Source organism: Cryptomeria japonica, chromosome 5 (assembly GCF_030272615.1).
Source record: "Cryptomeria japonica chromosome 5, Sugi_1.0, whole genome shotgun sequence".
Taxonomy (NCBI): domain Eukaryota; kingdom Viridiplantae; phylum Streptophyta; class Pinopsida; order Cupressales; family Cupressaceae; genus Cryptomeria; species Cryptomeria japonica.
This window is the reverse complement of record NC_081409.1, coordinates 224,726,208-224,740,807: the sequence shown is the minus strand read 5'-3', so window position 1 is coordinate 224,740,807 and position 14,600 is coordinate 224,726,208. Positions and strand designations below refer to the sequence as shown.

General features: G+C 35.4%; 1 protein-coding gene across 4 annotated transcripts in view; it reads right to left on the bottom strand.

Moving 5' to 3' along the window:
- The window catches only part of LOC131031072 (uncharacterized), a 175,292-nt gene that overhangs the window by 80,595 nt on the left and 80,097 nt on the right, over positions 1 to 14,600 (bottom strand). For all 4 annotated transcript variants that reach the window (XM_057962097.2, XM_057962098.2, XM_057962099.2 and 1 more), the window contains one exon: positions 1,432 to 1,506. In XM_057962097.2, the coding sequence (XP_057818080.2) occupies positions 1,432 to 1,506 (75 nt within the window). The remainder of the gene's footprint in view (positions 1 to 1,431; positions 1,507 to 14,600) is intronic.

Sequence of the window (14,600 nt, the reverse complement as noted above, 5' to 3'; positions counted from 1 at the left end):
TTTCAAAACTTTCTCAACTGGATCATCTGGAGCTGGAGTCACAAAAGTATGCCCCTGACAAAATGACCTGATAGATTTTTGGTATGTTGTCAAAATATTGTACCAAATGACCACCTAGATGACAGCCACAAGACCTACAGGAGAAGAATGCAGTACCAGGCCCTTCTTACCAAATATAGCTGCTAGTATCATAGAACATGTTTGATTTAATAATTTAATTACAACAATCGCTGTTCAGCCTTCACAAGTGCAAACTTTAATCATTTATGGTGCTTTTCTTAGTTTTTTTTTTTTTTAAATTACGTAAGCCCTTGATCAAATAGAAGCTTGTTGCAATTCTGATTTTTTTGGGTGGCAGGTTTACGATTTCATATACAGCAGAATGGTTTCAAAGGTTTCTAGATTGTTGTGGAAACAATGGCTGGATAAATTCTTCTCCGGTATATTTCATACAGAAAAAGTATGTGTTATTCAATATTAAAAAATGTACACGACAATGTTATAGGAACATATAGGGTATTGTTATTTGGATGCTTGAGAGGTATTTGTATTATGGGACATACCTTTACAGTATCAGTTACATACATAATTAATTGTTTCATGGTAGTGTTACAGAGTCTCTTATTTTCCTTATATTTTTAAATGCTCTTGTTGCTCCTAGACTTGGGCTAGCTTCAGATAATACTTCCAAAAAGAAATTGGTCGATAAGGGTAAAGAGGCAATTGTCAGAAAATCATCCAAATTATGTTTCCCTTCTTTTACAGCTATTAACTTAGTAAATTATTTGTGCATGTTGGTTTTGGTACAGTCAGTTTCGTATGTTGATCCCTCAGCAACTGAAGGAACAGAGGTGATATGGCAGAATTTGGAGCAAGATTATAGCACAGGCATAAAAGGTGATTTTGTCATTGGCAATGTCTCAAATTTTGTTGTCACTCCTGTAACTTGAACTGTGTTTTCTACTGCTAAGTTTTCAACTTACTATATACTTGTTTCAAAACGGGATGGTTTAATTTAGCCCAATTTTGGCACACATCTGCGAATTGTAAAATTTTCATATCAATATAAATAAATGTAAAGAAATGAACTATGGTGCCGATACACCAATAAGAAACAAAAATTTGAAGGGAAAACTAAAAAACATTTACATTTAGCAGCAGAAGGGCTGCAATTTGATGTGTTAAACAGTTAATGTGATCAAATAATCCAAGTATGGAAAATCGTCATCAAATTCTAGAATCTAAACATTGTCATTTCCTATTAATCTTTATCAAAAAATCAACTTTCAATGGTAAGTTATTTGACAATAGAATCTATTATTCAACAATTCATAATAAAAATATGTTTGTAAAATGAATAACTTAAAAATGTGCAATGATACTAAGAAAAGAAATTTTATGTTTCAGAAATGATTCCATTAATAAACTCACTTGCCCTAGTTGTGCATTGACCTCTGAAAGAAAAGTTTCATCCAACTGTCCCTCTTGTTCCCGCTGTACTAGTTCCTATCACCCAGGGCTCAAAGAAACAAGATTATTATTTAAAAAATCAAAATAATAGTTTATTGAAATCCAAATTCTATTACAACTCATAAATATTTATACAATCCACATTATAAATATTTATACAATCTAAACTATCATCCTAGCCAACTTGTATCAGCGGTAGAGAAAAATTAACCTCAATCTATTTTGAATGGTTCTGTTGCAACTTAAATTTCAGAGTAGAGTAGTCTTTGTTCTCTAACTTTAGCCCAAAATAAGGCTATTGTATGTGGTCAATGCTCTGTAAATAGCAGATTCGAAACCTTAAACCCATGGGCAAAAAAATATAATTCCACATTGAGTTCTACCCTTGATAGCAAATATTGTTTCTAATACGTCTTTGAAATCTCATAATGTTACTTTTGAAAACAAAAATGTCAATCTGATCCAAGTTATTAAAGATTATCTCAATTTAACCGCATAATTGTATAAAGCAATTTAATTTATAGGCTGTTCTTTTAATTAGGATTAAATTTCCATCACATTTTTGTAACTCGAGGTATAAGAATTGAATTTATGTTTGCAGTGTCCCCTTCTCGAACCTAGTCAGATGGTGCTTCCCGTTAGCCTATTCCTGGGTTCCCATAGGAAATTCAATTGTGGTTAGAAAATCCTATTTTCTTGGAGAGCTCATTTTTCAGCTTTCTTGGCTTTTGGCAGTTGTGTGAGTGTTTAGTTGGAGTCTTCTTGGTGACAACACTTGTTGTAGCGTTTTGAGTCTTTTGGGTTGTTCTCCACAGTTCTTGGAGAGAACAGAACTATTTATAGTAAGTGCATGTTTTGGCACCTAGCAGTATTCTTGAGCTTCAGTTATGTTCAAGCATGATTGGTTTTAGTTTTTGATGCCTTGGCTGGGCATTCTGCAAAGTGGTTGGAATTAATTTAATGTTTGCACTACAGTCAACAAGTGATGTTTTAATATTCACTTTAATGTTAAATATTATAAAAATAAAGTTATGTTCCGCAAATTGGACACCTAGGAAAACGGAACTTGAAAATTAAAAATTGTTGGGGATGGGAGGGGGGGGTTGAACTTTTTCGCGTGAAATGATTTAATTTTAAACACCTTTTTTTTCCTACAAATCTGTATAAGGGATTTTGGCTCTCATTCTTCTCATTCAAAAAAGCAAACATAGAGAGATGTTACTGGATAGAAGTTGATTGAGGATGCAAACCGTCGTCAATCTACACTACTTTTGATGGTGAAAGATCCATCCTAGATGGTTTGGTGTTTTTCACCCAAGGAACATAGGTTTTATGGATTTTGTGGATTTCGAGGTTCCACAAAATGAAGGTTTCAAGGTGAATTGAGTTGCAAATCTTCTTAGATTATTGGTGATTGTATTTTGGCAGATTTTGGTGTTGTTTAAGAAGGTTGCAGGTTTTTTTGGCCCTAGCCATACACCCTCACTAAGCAGGTCGAGCCTGTCATTTATGGACACAAGGGTTAGAGGAGTGATCATAATTTTGTGAGTATTGATTAAATAGGTTTCTTGCTGCTAGGTGATCATTCTTCAAGTGCTTTTGAGGAAATTTCTGCAAGGTTTGATTTTTCTAGTGTGATTGTACTGACCACCCCTATTTTCATTTTGAAAGAGACTTGCAAACTACTATGTGATATCAATTAAATTGCTTAATAATCAACATGGCATTTTATCAAACGCTTGACAAACATACAACAATATATGCAAAACCCGAAACTTCTTATTTGTTGTTAAATACTGATTTGCAATATAAATGTGCACATTCAACTGCCTTATGGGCTGCGACAATTATTCAGGTTTGTATTCAACAATTACAATGCTTAGTTATGAAAATATGATAGAAAAAACCTGGAATTGAATGTTGTAGTGGTCTGCAGAAACTTCTAATCAGTAGGAAAAACAAGTAAACTTCATACCAACATTGTTAATGCACTATAGCAGCACTGTTCATGGCACTATAGCATTTTTACTATTCACGCGGCACTGTAGCAAAAACACTATTCATGCGGCACTGTAGCGAAAACACTATTCACGCGGTACTGTAGCAAAAACACTCTTCACGCAGTACTGTAGCAAAACACTATCTTCAAATCTGCACTTTCAAACCCCTGTAAAAACTTCATGTGAGAGCACCAGTTGAAGCCCAATGTGTTTCCTGAATGAAAACACCATTAATCCTCCTGACTGCGTCTTTCAACAACAAAGAGAATGCTAGCAAAGAGGGATTCCGTCCTCCAAGCCCAATAATCAGATCTCTATGAAATCCAACAGCATAACATTAATCTCATCCAAGCATACCCCAAAAGAGAGCTCGCAACCTCAATTTATATCTTCTTCCTGGATGCAAACACTTCATTTCCTAAATGTGGGATAATACATTTTAGAATAAAATATTATTTCCCACAATGCACACATTAAAGGAAACTTTTAATATTTTAAACATTGCTTTATATTCCCAACCTTATAATATAACGATAAAGTTAAATATTTAATTTAACTTAGCACTTTATCGTTAAATATTAAAAAATTGTTGATAATCCCTTTAAATCATTGTCGCCTTCAAATATTTTTTACTAATAATTATGCCAACCAGGGAAACACTAAAAATTTCAAGTCACTGCTTGGAGACTAACTTACTATAAATAGTAAGTGTCTAGAAACCCTGTCAGAGCAGCACCGATTGGCCTGAAACTGAAAACACCTAGGCCAAAACACCTCAGGATCCCACCAATGTCCTTGTTAGCCTTCGAGACCATGTCAGAATAGGCTAACGACACCCCATATCATGTTGCGCTAAAAAGGGGACATTACAGTGATTGAACTTACCAATCAGCAATCCCACTAGTTTGAGCTTGGTGTGGGAGTTGCAAGGTTAGACACCTTGCATTTTGGGGCAGTTTCCGTTCATAGGTGGATGCCCAACGATTGGAGATCTGTTGCAACTTGCAAACAATTCCAAGCTGATATCTGACATTTGGGAGGGTTAGTTGAATATTATCGGCTGATTGCATTTTCCAAGCACCTAGTTGCTGGGAATGACTGTCATTACATTGTAGACCTATGGCCTACTTTTGGGATTTGCTAGAATATATTTTACTCCATGATTTCGGAGCTCTTTCATTCAAAGAAGTTTGGTAGGGGCTGCCTAGAATTTGAAGACCTTTCAATGCAACATTCATACATTGTCCAACCTTCAAACAGCGTATTCTTGGATCCATTTCAGACCTGCTGACTTTCGCATAATAGTTTCAGATCATGGCAAATCATCCGTTGTATCTATTTTTGAGGTATTTCATGTGTATTCCTTGAGAACTTTCCATGTTATGCAATGAAACTTCCAATAGTATTTATATGCTTCAATAAATTTGCAATAGCAGCCATTAGTACATTGACAGCAGCAACATCAAATGCATGTTCATCTTGTTAAGTTCACTTGTCTACCTAGGCATGTTGCAATGCAATCATTAATGGATGATCAGCCGAATTGTTACACCACCATATCCGACATTCAATGGTTGTCAAAAACTCCTAGAAGATACAATCGACTATATTTTCTTCTATTGTTGACTACTTTCCTTTTACTCCTTTTTGTCCTGTTTGAATGTTTGGCCTATGGCAATCCGTTACTCTTTTTCCTTTCTTGTTGTTCATGACTTCTATAAATGTTTGCTGAATTTTTTAATGCCTATTGTAACCCGCACAACCCAATTTCTTGTCACAAAACCATTAGAGTAAAAAAGTTGTCATACGGTTTGTGCAACCTTCTCTCACTATTCAACATAAACAATTCTAATATGTCATAACCCAGTTCCAAAGAGTTGTGATACCTTATTGTTAGATTGCACAAATCTCCCTACAACTATAGCGAGACAATACAACGCAAAAATTAAATCAAGCAGGTCATACAATACGGAGTGATGGTTGTACAAAGCACATTGATGATTTCATGCCATAAAGGTGTTGTACAATATATCTTGGAACTAACCGTACTATGCAAAGAATGAATGAATCACTTGTAATGAATCGTCATACAATGTAGTTAAGGGGTCGTACAATACAAACTAGTGAACCATCTTTCGCGCAATGGACATATAATTCCTTGCCAATCATACGATGCACCTAAAGGGATGTATGGTGTACTTAGAGAGGATTGTTAAAACCCATACAATGCACACGGAGGGTGAATGCCATATGATGCAACAAAGGGATGGTCGTGTGCTGCAAGTTGATGGTGATCGTACGATTTGAATTTGATCCCTTTCTTGTTGTACAATATGATTTACACCCTTTACCCAAGGATATCATACAATATGGAGGCCTTGTCATACGCTATGACCAAGTAAACATTTTGCCATCCCTACAATTTAAAGAGAGACCTAGCCAATACGATGAGAAGATAATGTTTGTACAATGGATGATGTTTTCATACTATGTGCTATTCTTGTTACAATGTGAGGCAATATTGGTCGTATTTTATATCTAGCCTTATTATTTTTACTTCCATTATTTAAAATTCTAATGTCACATTCTTGCTTCTCCGAATCTGATTAATCTTTACCCTTTGATGTTCTCTTTTCATTTTTTAAGTTTATTTCTTTTGGTTTTATTTCCATTTTATCTACAAGAATCATATGATCATTTATAGCATTTTTTTACACAACTTTCAAGATATTCCAATTGATAAACATTGTCAACCTTAGAACTCATTTTCATACCTTCATTCATATTTTGGAAAGCATCAAGAAATCCTCGCCCTCATTGTTGGCACCATCTAACTTCATCCCTATATATGGGTGGGCTGGCTACAGGACTTTGTATAGTCCACCAAAGTTTAGTTGTTTGTGGTTTTACTATTGGCAGTGGCATTAGTTAATTCTTCTCTTCAGCCAACATTAGGAGTCATAGACTCAAGCCTTAATTATCTTCTAGATCCAAGTATTCTTCCACTAGTTAATGACATTGTCCTTTCTTGTTATCTTTGTGGTCTTGGCAAGCCTTATTTGTCTCTAGCTCATGATTGATGTATCTCCTTGCTCCAGAGTATGGAGCATGTAGTCTCCATTTTTCATACAGCCTTATCCATTTGGATGCTGACCCAAACAGACAATTTGTTAGATGTGTGTGTGTCCAAGCTATGGCAACTCCATCTACCTTCTTGATTACAAGTTTTTCACTTTTTTGTTCTTGCTAGTCATCCAACCCAACATATTGATTGCAAAGGTGTCCTCTTTTCTTTCTTTGTATAGCTTCAACTTAGATATGTTAATGATATCCTTCATCAAGGTACCGTCCAAGTTTTCTAGTATTTTGGCTCCATTCTCTAATACTTCACTTATTTTAAAAGGTCCCAACCATCTTACCTTCAACTTACCCGATTTTATTTTGTTAGAGTTGTTGTAATTTAAAACTAATTGGCTAGGTTGGAAATTCATTCTCCATAGGTGCTTGTTGTACCAATATTTTCGCCACTTTTGCATCGCCTCCATTGCCCATTGTTCTAGCACTATTCTTTCATCAAACTTGTTTAATTTAAAGAATCTTTCTTTTAGACTTTCCGTATACCCTAGTTGATTCTCTACTGCAATTTAAAAACTTGTACTAAGTACTCGATGTTTACTCCCGAAGGGAACTTACTTGGTTACGCAGAGTAAACAGAATACAAAAACATACCACAAAATAATACCAATTAATAGCACTCGACACAACACATGGCATAACGATATACTCTTTATTATCAAGTGTAATGTGTACAATCATGAATATTTCCTAATTCAACAATGAGAGTATATATAGTGCCTGACAATTGGGTCAGCCTGCCAATCATCAACAATTGACACAACCTTTGGGGAACAACTAATTATACTACCAAGCATACTAACAAAACATTATTTATTAGTAAGGCAATTTTGTTGAATACACTCAAGCACCATTGCTTCCTAGATGTACATTAATTGCAAAGGTGTGTTTGTACTTTATATGTCATTCTATATGTCCATAGCATAACTGGTAGCTTCTCCTCCTAATCTGTTCCTTCAATACCACAAGATTTGTAGATGAAATAAATGAGTACTTTGTCGATTTCGTCTTCCCTTTGGATCTTGGATAATATGGGCTTGAGAAGGTGTGAACTATTCAAAACTCAATCATCATCAAACGAAAGACATGATTCACAAAGTGACCTCTATCACTAGTGATTTGAATAGAAATACCATGCCTAGTGAAAATTTGTTCATAGATAAATCTTGTTGTACTAAGTGTTGCATTATCAGGAGGTGCTTAGTACTCAATAGCCACAACAATATATCTACACATGTAACTGGCTAACCTTAAGTGGGTCAATCAAATCAAGTCCCTACCTCTCAAAGAGGCTTCTAGTTTTAATGACGAGAGTGGCATATAGTCTCTTTTCAATGGGTTCCCTACCATATGACATATGTCACATCCAACTATCCATTCTCGTGCATCTATGTGTAGTGTTGACCACCATAGAATAGCTAGAAGAACTTTTCTTGTTATGGCATTTGGTATGTGTCCACCTGCCAATACTTCATGTGCTTCTAGTATGCCTTTTGTTTCTTATTACATGACACAACTTTGCCGACAAACAAAAATAATAGAACTATTTTACTAACTACACAAGTAACATCAACATCTCTCCAGTGTTTGTGCCCAAAGCACTTATTTGTAGGTTACAAAAGCACAATCTTTGGGACTTTAGAACAATCTTATTTTTTTGAAAAGGCAAGCTTTAACGTGAAACACTTAAACAATGCTGAAATGCTGGAAAAAAGGGAACCTTAAAACAAATATAATTTAAACAGCTAATGGAAGTAAAAATGCCTAAAATAAGCTCTCCTTCACCCAAAGAAAGAATAGAAAGAAAAGACTTCAAAAACATGTTGAATATTAACTCACATAAATAGGCAGTGGTTTGAGATCTTCTTTCTTTAGTTCTTGGCTTTTTGATATAACAAGCTGACTATTCCAATAGTGGCATCACCTTTTCCATTTTAGCAAAAATCTTCCTCACTTAAACCAACTTTTGTAAGCTTGGCAGAATTGTTCTTCACACACTTCCACTCATAATTCCAACCAAATCCTTTTCGTGTCTTCACCATGGTAATGAACTTGGTCAGAACTTTTTGGTGCCTTCACAAGCCCTTTTAAAGTGTCCATGAAAATGTTTGATGGCCTAGCCTACTTTAGGGGCACGCATCTAAGAAAAGTTTTATGACCTAGCCACTTCAAAAATACACTTGTTTAGTCATTTGTGGTGGAAATTTTGGTTGTCATTGCCATTGTACCGAATTTGGCAAAGTTTCTACTTGGTTGAACTGCTATTAAAGTGTGCTAAGCAAGAGATTACATCACTTATTGCCATCCTTTATAAGCTAGGCAGAATGCCACTCACTTGAGCCAAGTCTAATCCCTTGGGTGGAAAAACAACATAGCAAAGCCACTCCAAATGTATGCCTCAAGTCATCTGCATACTTCTCCTTTGTCGGTGTCGTCAACAACCTTTGGACTTTGTCATTATTTCATATCAAATAGCTGCAAGCTCCATCAGCTTACAAAAAATTTTAGTCAAAAAACAAGAATATGACTCAACAACCTTGCAAACTAATGAGGAAGATGAAACATTGAACTGAGTTATCACCTAATGACGATCAATCAAGATGGCAAACAAGAAAAAGGCAAGTAAAATTATTGAGTTTCGGTGAATCCATTGTCAATTTCTTCGATTCCATGTCACATGCTCAATAACTTAAATCTACATCATCTTCAATCCTCACAAACCAATTATTCTAGATCTCCCTACTCTCTTAAATTATTTTGTTTATTATCTAACCCATGGTATATTTTAGTTCCCCTAATGCATACAAGGACAATTCCCTCCAAAACCTGCAGATAGTTGGTCCCATACATAACAAAAATTACCTCCAAATGCTTCAACAAGTTTCACAAATCCAATTTCTAGGCCATGAAAAAAAACCAATCACAAATGATGGGCTCTACACAAAAAAGCAAGAAACTTCTACTAGGTGAACCTTGAACAATTAGTTGTAAAACTTATACAATAGAAATAAACCCATCTGCAAGAAAATTTGTAATATTTCGTTTTCAATCATAATTGGTTTGTGAACAATTACCCTATTTTTCAAGTTTTCCCATAGGCTAATTGGTGAGAACAAGGGAGAACTCCAACTTTCTTGGAGAGCACAGAAGTGATCAAGTAGTGGTTTTGTTCATGGCAGTGAATTTCGATGGTCTTGGTAAGCCTCTTGATGCTTTCAAAATACAATTCTAACATTTTTGGAGCTCTCCAAACTTCTTGGAGAAGCATGCTATTTTAGAAAGTTGCCAAGTTGCTTCAATCCATTGCCCTAAGTCTTCAGTGACATATTGGTATGGTCAAAATCTCAGCTCTCATTTTGATGTTTTACGTAACTTGGTTGATTTATTAAATTATTCAATAATATTTAACTTAAGTTGTCCTAAGGAGAAAATATTTTTAAGGCAAGTAAGGTATAATTATTTATTTAAAAGTGTTTTAAGTTGTGCCTATAGGGGGATGCCTAAGCACATGGGGGACTTTGCTCTCTCAAAAGGTTTATTATTTAATTTGAAAAAGGAGTTTACAGAGGAATAAAGGAAATTATTATTTTATTATTTTTATTTTCCCTCCAAAATGTTATAAAAGCATGTTGAGAGTCCATTGTTGATGTTAGTCGTATTCTGATATTTGTTTCTACTTCAAAGAGAGCCTATGTTCAGCCCAATTTTCTTGAGGATAAAAACCCTCTTAAAAATACTAGTTTCAAGGACGAAAACCCTCTAGCTAGTTTGGGTGGCTTTGCACAGAGGTCACAAACGTGCCTGGAACTACTAAGTCACTGCGTTCAAATTCGAATTCGAGTTCGGGAACCATAAAATTCGGATCAAGTTCAGCAAGGCCAAAAAATTTGAAAAAAAAATCGGCATTAAATTCCCCTTATATAATTTTTATTTTTTAAAAACTACAAGTACTATTTCCAATAAATTATCAAATAGTTTAAGATGCAACATTCAAATACCATAATAAATATTTGAAATCATGATTGCTGAGATGTTTTTTGTCAAAAAGATACAATCAAAAGTCGAGACTTTAGAACATCAAAAAGGCTACAAGTCATCAAGAGTGTGAAGCTGTCTTTTAGTCAAAAAGGTACAATCAAAAGACAAGATTATAGAACTCCAAAAAAGTTCCAAGTCATGAAGAGCACATGGCTGAGTTGCTATAGCATCATCATCAATATCACTACCCAATTCATCATCCAAAAAGTTAGGCTCATCTTCAACTCTAGCTGCTATGTCTTTTGAAATTCGTTGTTGTGAAGAAGATGTGGAATCATTTGCTGATCTGTTCATGAACAATTTTACATTGTTGCGAATGTAGACAAGATCTCCCAACTTTCCGAACAACAACTTGTTCCTCTTTTTGGAATGGATGTGGTCAAAGCAACTCCAATTCCTCTCACAAGCTGATGAACTTGCTCCCAGACTCAAAATGTGAATGGCAAAGCGTTGTAGTTCAAGAGTTCATGCTCCATAGCTCATCCACTATCTATCGGCAGAAACCTTAGCTCGCAACATATCATCTTAGGCTGCTTCTATTCCAAACAACCCTTCTCCTCTCTTGTATTTCCAGCCCTAGTCTCTAATTAGAGTTGTAGTTGTTCGATCTTGTTCAAACCTGCTAATGGCTTCATAAAACCTTGACATAATTTCAGAATCACCTTGTCTATCAATATGAAATAACTTAAGTTCCAAATAGCAAGCTGCTAAATGTAAAGGTGTGTGCATCATTTTCCATCTGGAAACAACTATCTCCAATATCTCCATGTACTCTATTTCTACATTATTGACTGCTCTCTGAATAGATTCCTTACAACAGTCCATGATTTCATAAAGCATGCCAAGGCAATGAGTGTCACCATCCACCACGTGAAGAACATCAACAATTGGCCCACATATATTCAAAACCTTTTCTCCACTTTCCCAAAAGCTACTATTTAAAATGGTTTGCTCTATGTTCGTTCTCTTTGCATTTTTAGAAAGCGCTTAACTTTCCCACTCATTGGAACAAATTACTGATCTCGAAGCTACTTTCTCTTCAACCACTCTTTTCAAAGTGATATAAAATGAAGCAAACCTTGTGTCACAAGGCCTCAACAACTCCCTAGTTGCATGTTGCCTATACAAGCTCAATGTGAGAAGATGATTTCTAATAAAATTAGCAATTGCTCTCCCTCAATGAATTGCTTCATGTATCCATGGGAATTTGGCCAAGTCATGAAGCACCAAATCTATACAATGGGCTACACATGGGCTCCAATATATTTGTGAATATTTCTCTACAATCAACCTCCCAGCTCCCACACAATTTGCTGCACTATCAGTGACCACCTAAACCACATTTTTTGCCCCTACTTCAAGAATGGCTTCCTCTAATATCTGAAAAATATGTTAATTTTAGTAATCAAACTGAGAGTAAATAACAGAAACTGAGAATGCAACACATCATAGCATAAGAGCAACACACAAGAACACAACAGTACCCTGGGAAAACCTCCCTCTTGGAGGAAAAACCCAGCAACACTATTCAGATCTGATTATATTAATGTCAGAATGTAACTAATTACAAGTACACCCACCTAGGGTTTGAGAAAATCAACTTATCTAAATTACAAGTTCTGATCAGAACTTGACCAAATCCCAATCACATATAGGGCAGTCTCTAGGGAAGATATCCTTTACTCAGAATTCACCACTCAGTAGGGAATACTTGATCAGAGGTCTCCAGAGTTGCACATTGGATGAACTCACTCAACTGAGATGACATTCGCTGCCGATGTCCAATGTTTGATCGCTTGTCTTCTTAAGGATTTCGCAGATCTCAAGATATGGTTGTTGTCCTCCAATATGTATTTGTTGAGCCTTGGATAGATTCGTTGACCTACAAGGAAGATTCGTTGATATTGCTGAAGGACTCGTTGATCTTCAAGATAATTCAAATCTATGTGAAAGGCTTGAACTTGCCTTGACTTTATATGAATTACAATGCCTTAACTTTGCTAGGTCAGCCATATGAAAATTCCCGCCAAAATATAAACAAATAATTTCATTTTACAAGTTACAAGTATAGGTCGTGACCTATTTACAAGTTACATAATTTTGGTGCCAAGCCATATTTTACATAATGTTTACACGTTATACATGAAGTCACAACACGTTGCATATTTAACATAAATCGCCTAAATAGGGCCCAATCAACATGATGACAAATTGCTAAAGCCAAAAGGCTAATTTTAGACAGCTAGGTCGGCCCAAGCTAGGAATCCGACCTAGCTATAAATCAACAAAATATACTCTGAATTTTTTTTATGGTTCATGGTGTCAATCAATTTCAAAAACACAACACCTGCAGGCCAAGCTACTAAAACATTAATCAATGGCCTTTGATATATATCTGACCATCCATCACTCAAGATAGTGCAACCTGTTACCTTCCAAGAGGCTTTGACCTTAGCTAATTTTGTTGTCACTCTATCTTTTGACATCTCTAAAAGAGTTGTCCTGAAAACCTCTGAACCTAGAGGTGTGTACCCTTTGCCAAACTCTGCAACTTTCTGGATTGCATTACGAAAATGAGGATTTCTTGCCACATTGAATGGAATGGCACTCAAATAAAACAAATCAGCTAATGCATCATCCACCCGTTGTTTTTCTACTGGTTTCCAAAAGTTGTTCAATGTTCCACTTTCTTTTGATGCACATGTGGCCTTGGAAAAACCGGAAGAAGACATAATAGAGGTGAATTTGGAAACATCCTCTTCAATTCTTTGCTTTTTTTGTGTCTTCTTCATCATTCCTACAATTGAAGAGGATTGTTCTCTCTCTAAAACAGCTCTTACTTCTTCAGTCATGTTTGGACATGCTTCAACACCTCCCCCTGGAGCCCCAACAAAACCAAGCAAGTGGTCTCTTGCCCTTGTTAAACTTCCAATAAAAGGTTTCTCACAACTGGTACAAAAGAGATGGGTACCATTGCAAGTCACATATTTCCATACTTCGGAATCTAATTTTTTTGGAGCCATTAAATTATGATCTGCATGAGTCAATAAAAAAATAATATCTAAAATTCAAATCATTAACTAAACTTTAAAAACAAAATAAAATTAGTACGCTAAAATAAAAAAATAAAAAGTAAACAATATTTTTTTTGCTCGGTAAAACGTTGAAGCCGGATTTTATTAAATAATAAACAATATTACATTCTCTACTCAATGCGGGCGCTGGTAGGAAAGAGCGGAGAAGAGAAAACCTTTGGCCTTGCCCGGGACATTAAGTCCAGTCAAGTAATGATACTAAACCTCTACAACATTTAAACATTACATAATTTCCTTCTTAAGCCCTTCATCTTGGGATAAACAAGCCCATCATAGGGATTTTCTACATTCTGCCTCCAATTTATGTAGAAACTTGCCTCCTTTATCTAAGTTCACAGACTTCTAGCTAGCCCTGTCACCTACAAAACAAATTCTCAACACAATCCTACTGAATACCACTTCATGATTTTGTTAGTGCCGAAAAAAAGGACTACTTTTATATCAACAAACTTTTAGTATACTTTCCACTACTGCTAATGCAACCAAGGCATCTTTTATATTGAGGCAGCAAAGAGTTCCTATACTGTTGGCTACAAGATGAAAGATTGCCCAGGTTACAATAACATCTGTGAGAAGTATACCTGCATATCACATAACCGATATTTCCATCTATCTCATTATCCATGTTAGCACCTTATTTGCTACTTAAAATTATAATCAAAGAAGTCTCTTAATGTAAATGAATCAATGAAAACTGAACCAAATAGGCTAGTTCCATGGTATAGTCTGGAACATAGTGATACAGAGATACTTATTGCATCTGCATACTGAAGATAAATATATCCAAGAGTGACCATAATTCATACCTGGTTAGTCATATATGAATTCTAATATAAGAAAACTATCATTAGAGTATATGCAT